Source organism: Oryzias latipes, chromosome 12, assembly GCF_053564925.1.
Source record: "Oryzias latipes strain Hd-rR chromosome 12, Olatipes_Hd-rR_3.1".
NCBI lineage: Eukaryota > Metazoa > Chordata > Actinopteri > Beloniformes > Adrianichthyidae > Oryzias > Oryzias latipes.
The window spans coordinates 26,958,618-26,973,210 of record NC_136248.1 but is presented as its reverse complement, the minus strand read 5'-3'; the positions used below and the strand labels follow the sequence as shown (position 1 = coordinate 26,973,210).

The following is a 14,593-nucleotide window of genomic DNA, read 5'->3' as shown; positions in this document are numbered from 1 at the left end:
TTTCCGCACTTTAGGGCACACTGGATTAAAAGGCGTCCCGCCAATTGTCTATTTTTGAACTTGTCATGTTAGGTGAACCGGACTGTAAGGTTTGACAAAAGAGTCATACATAAGTCTATTCATCAGACCTTATTAGCTGTGTTCACAGTAATAAACTCTAGAGCTTGTTTGTAAGACGCTACACGTTAGCCGCATTAACGTAGTCACAAAAATACCCGAACTGTATGCAATTTGAAAAAAAACAACAACAACTGTGACTTACTGTGACTTTGCTAACTCCAAACTTTGCAAGTAAGACGTGAAAAAAACACAGTCCGACACTGTTGCATGTTAGCTGCCTTGGCGTATTCGCAATAACACCAACCTTGGGTGCAACTCATAAACAGAGCTCTGTTTACCTCTCAAAATTACTGCTACATCAATTATTACAACAAGAATGAATATATAAGCTTTCTGGATTATTAGGCGTGTTTAAAAAAAAAGACCATAATGAAAGGTAAATAAAAAATATCTTGGAGCATCCTAATAAAACCATCTGTGAATTCCCCAGGGCTTACCTGGCCCACCTGGTGAGAAAGGTGAAACTGGAGACGTGGGTCAGATGGTGAGTGCAGTTTGTTCACACCTTAACTAAAACCTTTTACAGATTAGTTCCCATTGGAAACTTGGTTGACTCTTTCTACTTAAGGGTCCACCTGGCCCTCCTGGTCCCAGGGGTCCGTCTGGACCTCCCGGAGCTGATGGCCCTCAGGGACCTCCCGGTGGCATTGGAAACCCTGGCGCTGTTGGAGAAAAGGTAACCCATCCTTTAGATTTAGACACTTATATGGTGGTGTGTGCAACAATGCAACATTTTCAAAATAAAAAGTCAAAAACATTTTTATTCCCATTTTTATTCGCTGGATGCAGAGAAAATAACAGGTCAAAAGTGTCATCATGGCAGGGGTGTGGGTGGGGATTCTGGTTGCTTTATGGTAGTGATGTGATAAGAAAATGAGTCTTTGTAGCCTTAATCTGTTGTGATGGTTGGATAAATTTTGTTTGGTTACGTCAATACTTTCACGTATTGCTCTTTTATAGTATTTCAAGGAGAGTCCACACACACACACACCCACACATGCACACACACACACAAATACACAAAAGTACATGTAGTCCCGCAGACCGCTAATGGGACTTCAGCTGATTTGGCCTTTTATGAGCTAGCTGGCGTCCTGCACTTTTCCCTGTTGGTTTCTCAACCAGCCCCTTTGGTGGATATGAGCAAGGTGTTGGGCGAAGGGGGGGGGCTTGAACATGAAAGCCGGCGCATGTTTAGGAAGCGTGCTTCGCTTTCCAGAGAGTATCTCCAAATGCTTAGTGTGGATTTTATGACAGCAGCAGGAGAGGTTTTGGGGAAAACAAGTCTGAAATTAATTAGGAGACTCCATTGAGGCTAAGAAATACAGAGAGAGAGAGGGGGGGGCATCATGCTTGAGGGGATCTGGATCTGCTTATCATAGCACATCGCAGCGCAGCTCTGGCACTGCCGATCGATTTGCTCCGTCCAAATGTGACGTGGACTAATATTTTGCCTGAAAAACTGGTGTGGCTGACTGCACGGCCTCGCTGGGAGGACAGCAGGTTTATGTGACAGTGAATAATGAGAGCGGCTGTGCTGATAGGCCAGTCAACAGGGCCACTCTTTGATAAGGCAGGAGGACAAGATGTATGGCTGGGGTCCAGTGAGAACACTAAGGTCAGAGCATTTTCTCGCTGCAGCCGCACCATCCAGCCGCATTTGATGGATTGAAATCTCTTGTGTCGTCTCTTTCTGTTCCCATTTGGGTGACAAGGGCATTGGGCTGGTCAGGGCTGCTGGATTTTTTAGAGGCACGAACCAGCAACAAAAACACTGAGTGGTAATGTGTGTCTCTCCAACCTAACAACTCCCCAACCTCCTCTTTCAGGGAGATGCTGGAGAATCAGGAGAGCCAGGACCTCAGGGAGAAGTCGGGCCCCCGGTGAGTTACTGTTTGAGAATTACATTTACTCCTCTTGGTCAAAATGTACCTTTATTTGTCTTTGAAACTTTGTCATGGTCTCCTTTTCTGTGCTGGGAATTCATTTAGGGTCCAAGAGGAGAACGTGGAGAAAAAGGAGAATCTGGTCCTGCTGGTGCTGCTGGACCTCCTGGCCCCAAAGGCCCCCCTGGAGATGATGGCCCTAAAGGCAGCCCAGTAAGCTCTAGTTTCTCTCTCTAACCCTCACTATTTGGGGAAAACATGAATCAGTGTTTTAACATGAGTCCAGCCAATGGGATGCCTTCATAGAAGGTTTATGTCCTTTAAGCTAAAGCAGCTTTCATATATTTTTCATTTTATTTTATTTCATTTTTTAACTTGTCCTTTATGAAGCTTTCATATATTTCTTAGGGTCCAAGCGGCTTTCCCGGAGACCCTGGCCCACCTGGAGAGCCCGGCCCAGCTGTAAGTTTGATGTAAAATTCCAATCTAATGGTGGATATGGAAGAGTTTGCAGCTATTGATGGATTTTTCTCTCAATTCAGGGTTTAGATGGTCCACCTGGTGACAAGGGAGATGATGGAGAGTCTGGTCAGCCTGTGAGTGTCCATTTTTTGACAACTTTGTGAGGCTTTCCTGAGATATGTAACCATTAAACTGATATATTTTCATTTTTAACCAGGGTTCACCTGGACCCACAGGAGAATCTGGTCCTTCTGGACCACCAGGAAAAAGAGTAAGTATTTTCAAAAAAGGGTTTCTATGTCCAGATGTTTCTTTGTACCACAATACGTTAATACTGATAAAAATATGTCCAATAGGGGCCTCCTGGACCTGCAGGACCCGAGGGAAGACTAGGAGAGAAGGGAGCAAAGGTTGCTTGAAAATAATGTTTAATCAGGATTTTCTCTTTCATATTTTTTCAAACTCTCCCAACATTTGTTTAAATTTTGTTTATTTGAAAGGGAGAGCCCGGCATAGAAGGTCCTCCAGGAAAAACAGGCCCGGTTGGGCCTCAAGGATCACCTGGCAAGCCCGGTTCTGAAGGTCTTCGGGGTATTCCTGGTGCAGTTGTACGTAACATGCTTTCTGCCCTAAATATTGATAATCTGTTGCGATATTTTTATGTACATTTATGATTAAATGAAGACAGACAGTGGCAAAGAGAAATAATAGATTTGTGTAGCTTAAGGAGAAAAGTTGGAAATGTGAAAAAAAATGAATAAATCTTTGCAGGGAGAACAAGGACTGCCTGGTTCTCCAGGGCCAGATGGACCTCCTGGACCAATGGTGAGTTCAGCATACGTGTCTCTGATCTAAGGCTTCCAAAATGTGCTGTGATCTGATCTAGCATTTTTCCCCTCAGGGTCCTCCTGGTTTACCTGGATTGAAAGGAGACACTGGTGTGAAAGGAGAAAAGGTGAGTCACGGCAGGGTTGATGGAGAGGTCTGCAGAAGATTCATGTAGACCAGGACTTTGGTCATCATGGTTTCAGGATTCATGAAAAGTTTTTATCTGGGCAATAAATTCCAGTTTGAGTGTCATTTACCTGTGGATCAATGATGTTCACGCACCTTGTTTTTTCCCCACAGGGCCATCCGGGTCTTATCGGTCTTATTGGACCCCCAGGTGAACAGGGAGAGAAGGGTGACAGAGGTCTTCCCGGCCCCCCAGGGTCAGCTGGTCCTAAAGGAGACAATGTAAGGCTGGAACAGACCCCCCCCAGTCAGGGGAATCTTAATGCTCACTCTTTTGTTCAGAGAACTCTTAGTGTATTTATTAAACCGACTAAAACCAGATATTTTGATAATTCCTGTTAATGTTTTGTAACTATCTCTCCTTCAGGGTATTTCTGGTCCTACTGGCCCACTTGGTCCCATTGGTCCACCTGGACCACCTGTAAGTCAATCAACTGCTTTGTACTGTACTTCCTGTTTATTAGAACATGTCTTGATTTCTTTTTCTGTGTCTTTAGGGCCCTCCAGGTCCCAAAGGAGCAAAGGGTTCATCTGTAAGTTTTTAGTTTTGGTCACATTCATACCAAATGGGTAGATTTTATTCAGTCTTTACTTGAGTAAGAACTGGTTTAATCTGTCCTGATTAGGGTCAAACTGGACCAAAGGGAGAGACCGGTATCCCTGGACCTCCTGGGGCTCCTGTAAGGACCTTTTCTTTTGATCATTCTCATAGTATTCCTTGCTAAGGAGCATTTCTATCATCTGTATCCTGATTTTAAACCAGTATTTGTCTTCTACTATGACAGGGCCCTCCTGGTGATGTCATCCATCCACTCCCCATGGCAGCTCCGCCGATGAAGGGCAGGACGCGCAGAAACATTGACGCTAGTGAAGTGATGGACGACGCAGCCATGGACGCTAACTACAAGGACTACGACGACGGCATGGAGGAAATCTTCGGGTCGCTGAACTCTCTGAAGCAGGAGATCGAGCAGATGAAGCATCCACTGGGAACACAGAGCAACCCAGCAAGAACATGCAAAGACCTGCAGCTCTGCCACCCTGAATTTACAGACGGTAAGCACCACTTTGTCTGAAAAAGATTGTAGAGATTTCTGCTAAATCACCGTAAGACTATTATAGACTTCTTAGACTATTATAAATGTAATTTAAATATCAATTAGCTGCTGTCCTGAAGTCTCCTATGATTAACTCTGACATGCAATGCAATGTATATATATATATATGGTGACATATATATGACATATGTATACATATGGTACTTGCCCCATCCATCTCTAAAATGTTGTGTTTGCTCATGCAACTCGGCAGAAATGACCAACAGTGATCAGTCTTAATAAAACCATTGGAAACATTCAATGAAGGTTTGATTTTCCATTAAAAAATACAAGCGGTGAACAAAAATTGTGATTTTTTAACTTTTGTTAATGGTTAATTTTGACGGTAAATATTAATTGCAACGTATCTGCAGGTAAATTTTCTTTTTCTTTTAAATGCTTCTATTTATTGTGACTTTATCCTTGCACACAAGGTGTGATATTTGTCATTTACTCAAAACTATAGATATAATGTAGATAAAATATGTACATTGGTGGAAACAGGGTTCTGCAACTCTGTTTTTATGCCTTTTTTTGGGGCTTCAGGTTGATAAAAATATGGACGCTTTTATTCTTAAGACACCAAAAAAGGTTATGAAATTAAAAAAAGGAATAATTGGTTCCTTCATTAATGATTTACCAGACCATAATGATGGGAATTCATGCATATATATGGGATTTTTGATCCAATTGGAGTGAATAGAGATAATCAGATGTACCCTCATTCTCTCTGTGCTTTCCGCCTCTCCTTCATCTTCCCAGGCGAGTACTGGATTGATCCGAACCAGGGCTGCTCACGGGACTCCTTCAAGGTTTACTGCAACTTCACAGCAGGCGGAGAGAGCTGCATCTTCCCCGATAAGAAGTCTGAAGGGGTACGTGTGCACACAAGCGAGCGGGCGGGCGGGCGGGCGGGCACACCAGAGACATGCCGGGGTGTTGGAGGATTGGGTGCGTGGGGAGGCAGCAGCGTAAAAGCAAACATTTTCGGTTATTTCCAGCCTCAAGTCTGTGATTGACTGAAAAGAGTGTAGGCTGAAGACGTTCCACATGAGAAAAGGGTTATTTTTCTCCTCACAGAGGGGACTAACTGCTGTGAGCGCTGTATAAATAACTCGAGCATCTCAGGATTTGTGAGTGCTGTACCTGCTTGTGTAGCAGTGTAATTAGCCTCGGCGCAGCCGCCTGGAGTGATGCTGACAGGACGACGTGTGAGATGATTCATCAGTTTTATTTTACAAGCGTAGCTGGGGGGGTGACAACTTCCTCGCCCCAGCCTTGATCACATTTTTCCCTCCAACTGATCCCCACTCTGTTGCCTCAGCGCTACTTTTGGAAGTGCCTCTCATAAACAGCGTTTGGCAGGCGACAGGCGCACTTTGGGTTCATTATGCATGAGAGAGCAGAAAATAGGGGAGCGTGGAGACATTGTCCCCGACTACTCAGAAGGTTGTGCAGCTCCGCAGCACTACAGTCCTACTATCCCACTCTCAGAGCCCTCAGAGGAGCAGAGGTTTATGTAGGCCCAGAATAATGAAGCTGACTTTACAGCACGCTGGCGTTCAGCCGCTCTCATTTGTGTCAGCGCTGAAAAAAAATAGCCAGCGCTGTCACTTTTAGCATTTACAATAAAAACACTCCCTCGTGGGCTCGAGATGGTTCATATGAGGACGCATAACTGCTGCTTTATTCTACAGAAGCAGCTTTGAAATGCTGGAACACAAAAAGTTACTAGCTAAAGCTCTCGCTACACTAAACTGCAGCTCGACTCATGAATGGTTTTGTTTTAAAAAAAAAGTAAAATCGAAATTTTATTTAGGACTGGATCTCAAAAATCGGAAATGTTTGCACTTGTGTATCGATGTTTTTCTCTATTACATGAGCTGTGTTACATTACTTAAAATACTACACCTAGAATAAACACATTCATACTTCTAAAGAAAGCTTCATGTATTGTTCCCAGTGTTTTTAAATGACAAATTAATTATTATTTTTAGCCAAAGTCAAATAACGTATCAGCAGGGGTTCACTAGAACTTCCCCTTTGAGTTGTGGGCGGGACCCATATTGAAGAGGAAGCCCGCCCCCCTTTCCCACACTGTTACACATAGTTCGGAGCAGAGAGCTTGTGGCCTGCCCAGCGTAATCTTCACATCACAACTACAAGCTTTTTTCTAACTACCGTTTTTGGTTTGCTGTGGTTCAAAGCTATTTGAATAAAGAAATACTCAGAAATGCTAATTTTTAGCTTTCACAATCTGAAAAATGCCACACGAACATGTAAAAAAACAGATTTTTATTGCAGTAGGTCTTTTTTGAGTTCATTTTAGTTGTTTTTTCCCGTCTACTTATAAGTTTTTTGCCAACACATGGAGTTTTTCGTGCCAGGTGACGGAGCTTCTCTCCAACTTCTCTGGTGGAAGCAGGTGAAGGTAACCTTCAAGGCAGCATGGGTTTAATGTACGCCATCTCCGAGTAATAGATTATCTCTGGCCCATCCTTCATTATCGCATTACGCCTTTGATGACAGCTCTTTATCAAACTCTGCTCTCTAATTATGGAGACATTTTTCACTGTCACGGCTGGGACCATTAGAGTCGTCTCCTGTTGGCCAACTCGCAGCTTTTAATGGCATAACAAAGTTAGAGCCGCCGGCTCTGAGAACCAACAGAGGACACAGACAGCCCGTCATTTCTAGATAAATCCTTGTGTACTCCTGAATTTTTTAGCAGCAATTAGCTACCAGATGTATTATTGGAGTACAAAATGTGTTCAAAAATGTTCTGCTTGATGTGATTGACTCCTGTTTCAGGTCTGAAAGACGCCTCAGTGGAGGAAAGATAAGAAAGAAAACCTCAACCCTTAGGAGTCCAGGTCTTTTTGGACATCAAAAAAGAAATGGCGTTGTTTTTTTATTCTAAAAACTGCTGTCTTTGGTAACAGTTTTTTCCAACACGACTTCACCTTTGAGTTTTGTTTGTCGCTCTCTGTCATAACACAATGGACCAAAAATTACACAAAAATCTCACAATTTTTTTTTTCATCATAGACACATTTTTAATTAAAAAAATGTAATAAGAAAGAAAAAACTTTTGAAAACAGCAAAGTAAAATGCAAGCTTTTACTTTGAAATACACCTATTGTTTCAGTTGTTCTTGGTATGCACTGCACAGATTTCAAAATAAAAGATATGAATCCCTTCCAAACACATTTATCTTCATCTCTTCACATATAACCACATCACAAAATACAGAAATACTTTAACTTTAAAAAAAAAAAATTATAATTCTGGATGATATGAGGAGTTTTTCACTCTATTGGATAAAGGATGATTCAACACTTTTGCTCGGACGCTCTGTCCAGTTACTTCCTGAAACAAATGGGGATCAAGTTAAAAAATGTACATAAACAGGAACAAATTAAAAAAATAAAAATGGACCGTCAGTGTTGGTCAGAAATGCTCTTTAAAGCTGGTCATTTGATTGGACCTTTTAAAAAATTCGCCAACTTCTAAGGGTTAAGGTAGAGGGGCACTTCTGAGAGTTACACCAAATCCATTTCCTTGCTTTGACCGTAACCTTTTCTTCCTCCTTTTCTGGCTTTTTTTTAATCCATGCCCTCAGGTTAGGATCACATCTTGGGTAAAGGAGATTCCTGGCTCCTGGTTCAGTGAATTCAAACGTGGTAAACTGGTAAGCCACACCCCCGAGTTTCCCCTCCCCTTCCCTGAATGCCTCTCGTATTTTACAGAGCAAAATGGCAAAATGGCCCAAAGATTCACCAGGCACTTGGTATAGTCGCTACAAGAGAGGTTCTATGGTAAGTGGCTCCGCCTGCGGTCACAGAGTCCAGCCTGAAGTTTGGACTCTGTGCACCTGAGGCTCTGCATGGTTCTGGTTCTTCATTATAAAGTATGTATCAAGCCCTGCTTGTTGCTTGTTCCTGCATGCATGCTGCTTTCACCTCAGTCCAGCAAAATGCAGCTGATGCCTCACAAATCAATGGAGGAGAGGTTTGTGGAGCAAGCAGATGAGGCGTTTGGGTCACTGAGATAAAGTGAACATAAAGAAAAAAATCTGGCATGACCCCTTATTGATCCAACTGAAAGTTAAACCATTTGGGTCTGAAAAACAAATAATTTATTTAAAAAATTACTAGCATGATTTATGGCACAAATATTTTGGGGAAAAAAAAAGGAAATTAAGAGAATCTTTCTCTTTTTTGAGATTTTAATAACAGTTTATAAAGATGTCTATTAGTGGTCAAAGAATGCTTTTTATTTCATTTTAATTTTTTTAATTATTTTTTATTATCAATTTATCAATGGAGAGTAAATGCATGATTTCCTTTTGTTCGTGCATTTTCTTTAAATCTAAAATCCATTGACATCTATAGGCATCTTAAGATGAAAAAAAAAACGTTCAAACTTTGATTTTTGCACATGCACACATCAGTACAATTGCTTTAAACAAAACCGTACGCTTTTCTGTACATATTTTTCCCATGCAAAGTTATAAAATAAAATAAAAAATCACCTATATATAAAGTTTTTCCACAGTAGATGTGCATGAGTTCACGAGTAACCGTGCTAAAACTTCAGCTAAATCAGAGCTAGTAAATATATAAAATGAGTCAAAAGAATGATGTCTAACTGAATTCCATTGAGATCCAGCTGTATTCTGCTAAACGTCTGCTTTCTTAGAAAGGCATCTGGTGACTGAGTGCCTGAAATTCCCATGACTCCAAAGGTTTCCATCCGTTTGTAGTTGTAGTAGAAGCAGGAAAATTGACATTTTGATTTGGGAAGTTAGCATCCCTGCTTTCCACACAGAGGAACATTCCTCCTCCCATTCCCAGTTTGTTCACGTAACTTGGAGTCAGACAGGTCTGGCGCTCAGTCACAATCCCGCTTTTGGGTTGTCAGTCGTTGACTTGCAGCTGCGGCGATAAAGAGGTAATGTCACTCTGAAGATGCTGGCTGCCGGGGGGGATACAGAGCGGCTGGGCAAAAGACAAAAAGCATGGGGGCCGCCCAGCCAGATCTAAAGATGAAGCACTGGGCTGACACTCAGATGGAAACACCAAAGTCTGGATTATAGGAGTAATTATTTGGATTAGTTAACCTGCTGCACAAATGAAAACAAAGTCTTCCTTAACAACATCTGAGTGTCTGCACCATGCTGCTCCCTAATGCATGTGCATGCAAATGCTGGCTGATGTGCAAGAACGAGTCGAGAAACGCAAAGAAGAACCCATCCGGGTCGTCAAAGGTTTGCTGCTGGAGCTTGAATGGCGAGGATTCCGCATGCACATCTCCCAGTCAGTCTTGTTTGTCTGAAAGACAAAGACACCATGTGGATCTAATGGATGTTTGATGGTTGGTATGCAAATTGACATTAAGAAGAACCGGGACTCGTTCCAGATCTAATTAGTCAGGATTATTTAGCACTATAATTACCTTAATAGGATATAGCCGGGTTTTCTGTTGCACACGCAATGCAAGTGTGAGCCGAGGTTAATTAGGCAATTAACACATCATTCCTGCCCCATGTTTCCTAGTCTGAGCATAGCATTTTCAGCATTTTCGAATTATTTGCTCATACAGTTTATGCACCTTTACATAAATACTTGACTCAGATTTTAATTTGGTGTTTAGTTCTGCTTTTTTTTTAAATGCAGAGGATCCACATAAAACTGTAAGCATCAGCACAGCCTCCAGGCATCAGCCGTCTTCTCTTATGAATTTCGCTTTATACACTTAATTTTTAAGCATTTTCTGAAGATCTGAAACCTGCTACTAAAGGAAACTTCAGTTATGCCCAATCAAAGCCATATAGAAAGTGGTCATATCATAATGACACAACCAGGAATGTAAAAATGTGGAAAAAAAAAAACTTTGAATGTGTCCTAACGAAAGCTACAATGCGAGTGGGAAGCCAAATCGATTTATATATATATTTTTTTTTTACTTCAAAAGATGCTGATTGGACTTCATGCAAAGAATCCGAATCTATCCTCTCATTCTATTTTTTTCCCTTATAAAAAACTCATGAGCCTGGTAAAAAAGGAAGTTGATTGTGCGAATCCTTACCAAATCAAGGTGTGAAATTTATGAACATTCCCCAGGACCGTTTTATTGTTAAGATGTCCTAGAAGTACAAATTTGTATTTTATGTTATTCTTAAGTTTTTGTGGAAATATGTGTTCCTTCTAAATAATTAGAATGCTTTTAAACCATTATAGATGTGACCTGCTTAGTGACTCCTCCCCCCTTGGCGTTCCAAACAGAAAAATCCCATAGACTCCTATTACTCAGTCATTGTTGTTCTTATAGCTTCTTGATAATCTTATTTTTTTTACGATATTGTTTTTGTACTGCAGGTTATTCAAGTTCCAAACTGGCCAATCAGATGATTCAATCCAAGGCCTCCACAACATTCAAAGCATTGGATTGACAGATCTTGTTTAGCTTGATTTCACTTTGTAGGGGTGTGGTCTCCTAACAACACCCACTCCTGATTGACAAGAGTGGTTGCCATAGAAATGTTGACTCAGACCGACTCGAGGCAATCAGTGCTTACCTCCGATGTCTGACTTCCAACTCTGCAATGAAAAGCACTTGAAAAACACGAAAACGGATTTCATTTTGTTTAGATGGAGTGGAGATATTTAAACGTTGAATAAAAACCAATTAGCAAAAAAAAAAAAAAAAGACATAGTAAAGAAAATGTATTCAATTTAAGTATGTCATTATTTTCCCCTTTTTTTTGGGGTGGAGTTGAAAATTACCTTAAAAAAATACTCTAGACTTGGCTCAACTCCCTCTTTTCTTTTGCAGCTGTCTTATGTGGATGCGGAGGGTAACCCCATCGGCGTGGTTCAGATGACCTTCCTGCGTTTGCTGAGCGCGGCAGCTCGGCAGAACATGACGTACAACTGCTACCAGTCGGTGGCCTGGCATGATCAGCAGCAGGACAGCTACGACAAGGCCATTCGCTTCCTAGGCTCCAACGATGAGGAGATGTCTTATGATAACAACCCCTACATCCGCGCCGTGGTCGACGGCTGTGCGGTAAGGAACTGTTCCTTTACAGTTTCAAAGCAAAACTCTTTAGATGTTTATTTTTTATTTTTATTTATTGCCGATATTCTCTCTTGACAGTTGAAAAAGGGCTACGAAAAAACAGTACTGGAGATCAACACACCAAAGGTAGAACAGGTGCCTTTTGTGGACATCATGTTCAACGATTTTGGCGGATCCACGCAGAAGTTCGGATTCGAAGTGGGGCCTGTCTGTTTCATTGGCTAAGACTTTTTTAAACGGAGGAACAACTGAAAAGAGATACAAAGGACAAATGTGTTTGTAAAAAAGTAACTTTTTGGGTTTTTTGTTTTTTCCATAAAGCAACAAGTATGAGTTAAAAAAAAAGACGAGAAAAGGATGAAATTCTGTAGGAGTAGAGGAAATAACCTTGAAACCTCAGTATACCTTCTACATCACATGCAGGTTTTGAAACTGGATGCCAAGTCTTTTTCCTCTTTGACACACTTACATCCTGGCCCTTTTGGCCCCCATTTTTATTCCAGCCAGTCCATTTGTTTTTGCTGCAGACTCTTTAACAAAATTTATTTTGTGTGTTCGTCATCCTTTCCCTCCCCCCATCGGTCTGCCTGCTCCCCCTCTACAGAAGCTTCATGTTGTGCACACCCGTCTTTCACATTCTCTTGTACATTCTGTATATTTTTCCTGTTATTTGTTTATTACTTCTGGCTTTAAAACATGCATGTGACTATCAAATGTGAGGTAGGAGACCTCAGAACACCTAAATTGAGAGGATCTTGTAAATTGAAAGTGAAGAACACGACCTGTCTTTGTGGAACAAGCTTTGTTGTAATTTAAGAGCAAAAATGGAAATAAAGGATGAAAACACGTCCTCCGACATCATGTGACAGTTGGTTTGCAAACAGATTAAAATCCTCCTGCGTCCTCTGAACTGAACACCCACTTTGGTGGCCATATCATTACCCTAATAGGTTTTTGTTTTTTTCCCCCTGAAATACTCAGTGGGAGTAGTGACATCCCATTAAAAAAACAACAACAAACACAACGCAATGAAACCAAGGTGCTATTTTTTTTTTCTCTTTTCTGTGGTGCTATGTGTTTTTCTAGATGTGTTTTTAAGTGAAAGAACATTTGTGGCGTTTTGGTTCCCCGTGCACACAAACCTGCATCACCAACACATCTGGGCCTGTGCTGCACCCAGTTTGGGTTCGTGTTGAGATGGCAGCCGGTTCATAGCTCCTGCTTTAGCGGGCCACACAGAAACGTAAACATCTGGAAGAACGCAGTTTTCTTGTGGGGACTTATGCTTTCGGATCATTCAGTGCCACAAAGTGGACATGCAGATCTTTTTTTTCTTTTTTTTTATTGTTCAAGAGGCTTCAAACATTGAAGCATTTTACCAAAGTTTATTCTAGTGCTATTAAATCATGTTTGCATAGGAAACAACTTGAAAAAGATAAGAAATCACCAAAATAGATTAGAAATTTGAAACCTGTTTCCTTTTCCCCTTAATGTATTAATGCTCGTGTTCAAACTATGCACTCTTTATGCTTATGACCACTAGTATTTACCACAGATAACTTTCAACTGTTCATATTAAGGTTTTTTTTTTTGTTTTTAATTTGCAGATCTGTGACTTGAACCATTTCTGTTAAGTCAAGTTTGTTTATTTTAGTAAAGTTTATCCATTTTCCAAATTGATCACTTTTCTCATATATATATAAAAGTAATTTTTTGGTTTGGTTTTGTAAATTTCTTCAGAAAAAGGAAAAAAAAAACCTGCAGTGTTGGTGCCTTTTTTTTGTTTTATTTTGTAGATTTGCATTTTTTTATGTCTGTTTTGTTTTCCCAGTCTTGTCAAACCTGTGTAAGGATAAGAGAATAGAAAATTATATTGGTTTTTATGTCAATAAATTCAAGTTTACTGTGGCCATCCACTCTTGTATGTCTTTTGAAGCATTAAAACCTATCTGTATGCATGAAATTGTAAAGTTTTTTTCTCTTGTTCCAAGTTTGTAGAGTTCTTCATTCATCAGGAAACAGCTTGTTTTTAAATCGGGAAAATTTAAAAAATAAATGAACCGAAAGAAAAATCAAAGTTGTGAAGTTGAAAGATAAATATGAATTTGTAACTTCCAAAATGTTGCTTTGTAGTATATTTATTGTATTATTTAAAATAAAATAAATGATACCATAGTGTTAAGTGTAACAGGCCCCCTCTTTACATCCCATAGGAAAAATATTCTCTCATTTTGCACGAGGTTTAAAAAAAAATCATCTTTTGCCTCACATTTCTTTTGTGACATGTTTGTGTGAAGAGCTTTTTTTCTGGAATACGGAAATACACTTAGATGTCGCTCAGGTTATCGTTTGCCCTGCTACTGGTGCCAACACTGTTGAGTGACTTTCGTTTTGCAGAGACCCCACAAAGAGGGACGATCTCAAGCACCGTAATCCAGCAGGTCCAACGCCTCCATCAAACTCTCTCCTCCTGGATTTACTTGTGAACTTTTGTCATTTCCAGCTTTTGTTTCCAAACCCTGGAGTTTGAGTTTTACTGCAATAAAAAGAGGAAATGTGAAGAGCTATCGTGTGAATTTTTGGGTCAGGCTTTTCCAAGATCCTGATAAGAGTTATTTATTCATCTCTGCGGTGCACCACTAATTTAATCATCTGCTTAGATTGAATCTTTGCTGGAGAAGATGGCTTGCAGCACTTGAACCGCCTCATTAGGAGAAGACCTTGCGCAGCGTGCAGCAAGTCCAGTACATCAAACAGATCTATGAGTAAGAGAAATAGAAGGTTGTTCTGCATCTTGCAATGCTTAATATTTAACGCAGTGTTTACAGGATTCATTCTGGACCATCAGAGCTCATGAGGCAGCATTTTGGGTGAGTAATGCAAGAAACTCAATTTAATTCCTCATCTAAGCTCGATTTATAGCAGCAGTGA

At 40.7% G+C, this 14,593-nt stretch overlaps 1 protein-coding gene across 2 annotated transcripts in view; it reads left to right on the top strand.

The window, feature by feature from the left end:
• The window catches only part of col5a1 (procollagen, type V, alpha 1), an 87,687-nt gene extending 73,464 nt beyond the window's left edge, over positions 1–14,223 (top strand). Inside the window, exons 47-66 of one of the 2 annotated variants that reach the window (XM_011481505.4) lie at positions 551–604; positions 689–796; positions 1,950–2,003; positions 2,112–2,219; positions 2,415–2,468; positions 2,549–2,602; positions 2,686–2,739; positions 2,825–2,878; positions 2,969–3,076; positions 3,240–3,293; positions 3,370–3,423; positions 3,597–3,704; positions 3,850–3,903; positions 3,980–4,015; positions 4,109–4,162; positions 4,268–4,538; positions 5,342–5,454; positions 8,329–8,397; positions 11,417–11,650; positions 11,741–14,223. In XM_011481505.4, coding sequence (XP_011479807.1) covers positions 551–604; positions 689–796; positions 1,950–2,003; positions 2,112–2,219; positions 2,415–2,468; positions 2,549–2,602; positions 2,686–2,739; positions 2,825–2,878; positions 2,969–3,076; positions 3,240–3,293; positions 3,370–3,423; positions 3,597–3,704; positions 3,850–3,903; positions 3,980–4,015; positions 4,109–4,162; positions 4,268–4,538; positions 5,342–5,454; positions 8,329–8,397; positions 11,417–11,650; positions 11,741–11,887 — 1,842 coding nt within the window. In that variant the 3' untranslated portion in view covers positions 11,888–14,223. Of the gene's footprint in view, positions 1–550; positions 605–688; positions 797–1,949; positions 2,004–2,111; positions 2,220–2,414; positions 2,469–2,548; positions 2,603–2,685; positions 2,740–2,824; positions 2,879–2,968; positions 3,077–3,239; positions 3,294–3,369; positions 3,424–3,596; positions 3,705–3,849; positions 3,904–3,979; positions 4,016–4,108; positions 4,163–4,267; positions 4,539–5,341; positions 5,455–8,201; positions 8,271–8,328; positions 8,398–11,416; positions 11,651–11,740 lie in introns of both variants that reach the window. The other variant, XM_011481504.4, reaches the window with a different exon arrangement.
• Positions 14,224–14,593: the final 370 nt, after the last annotated feature.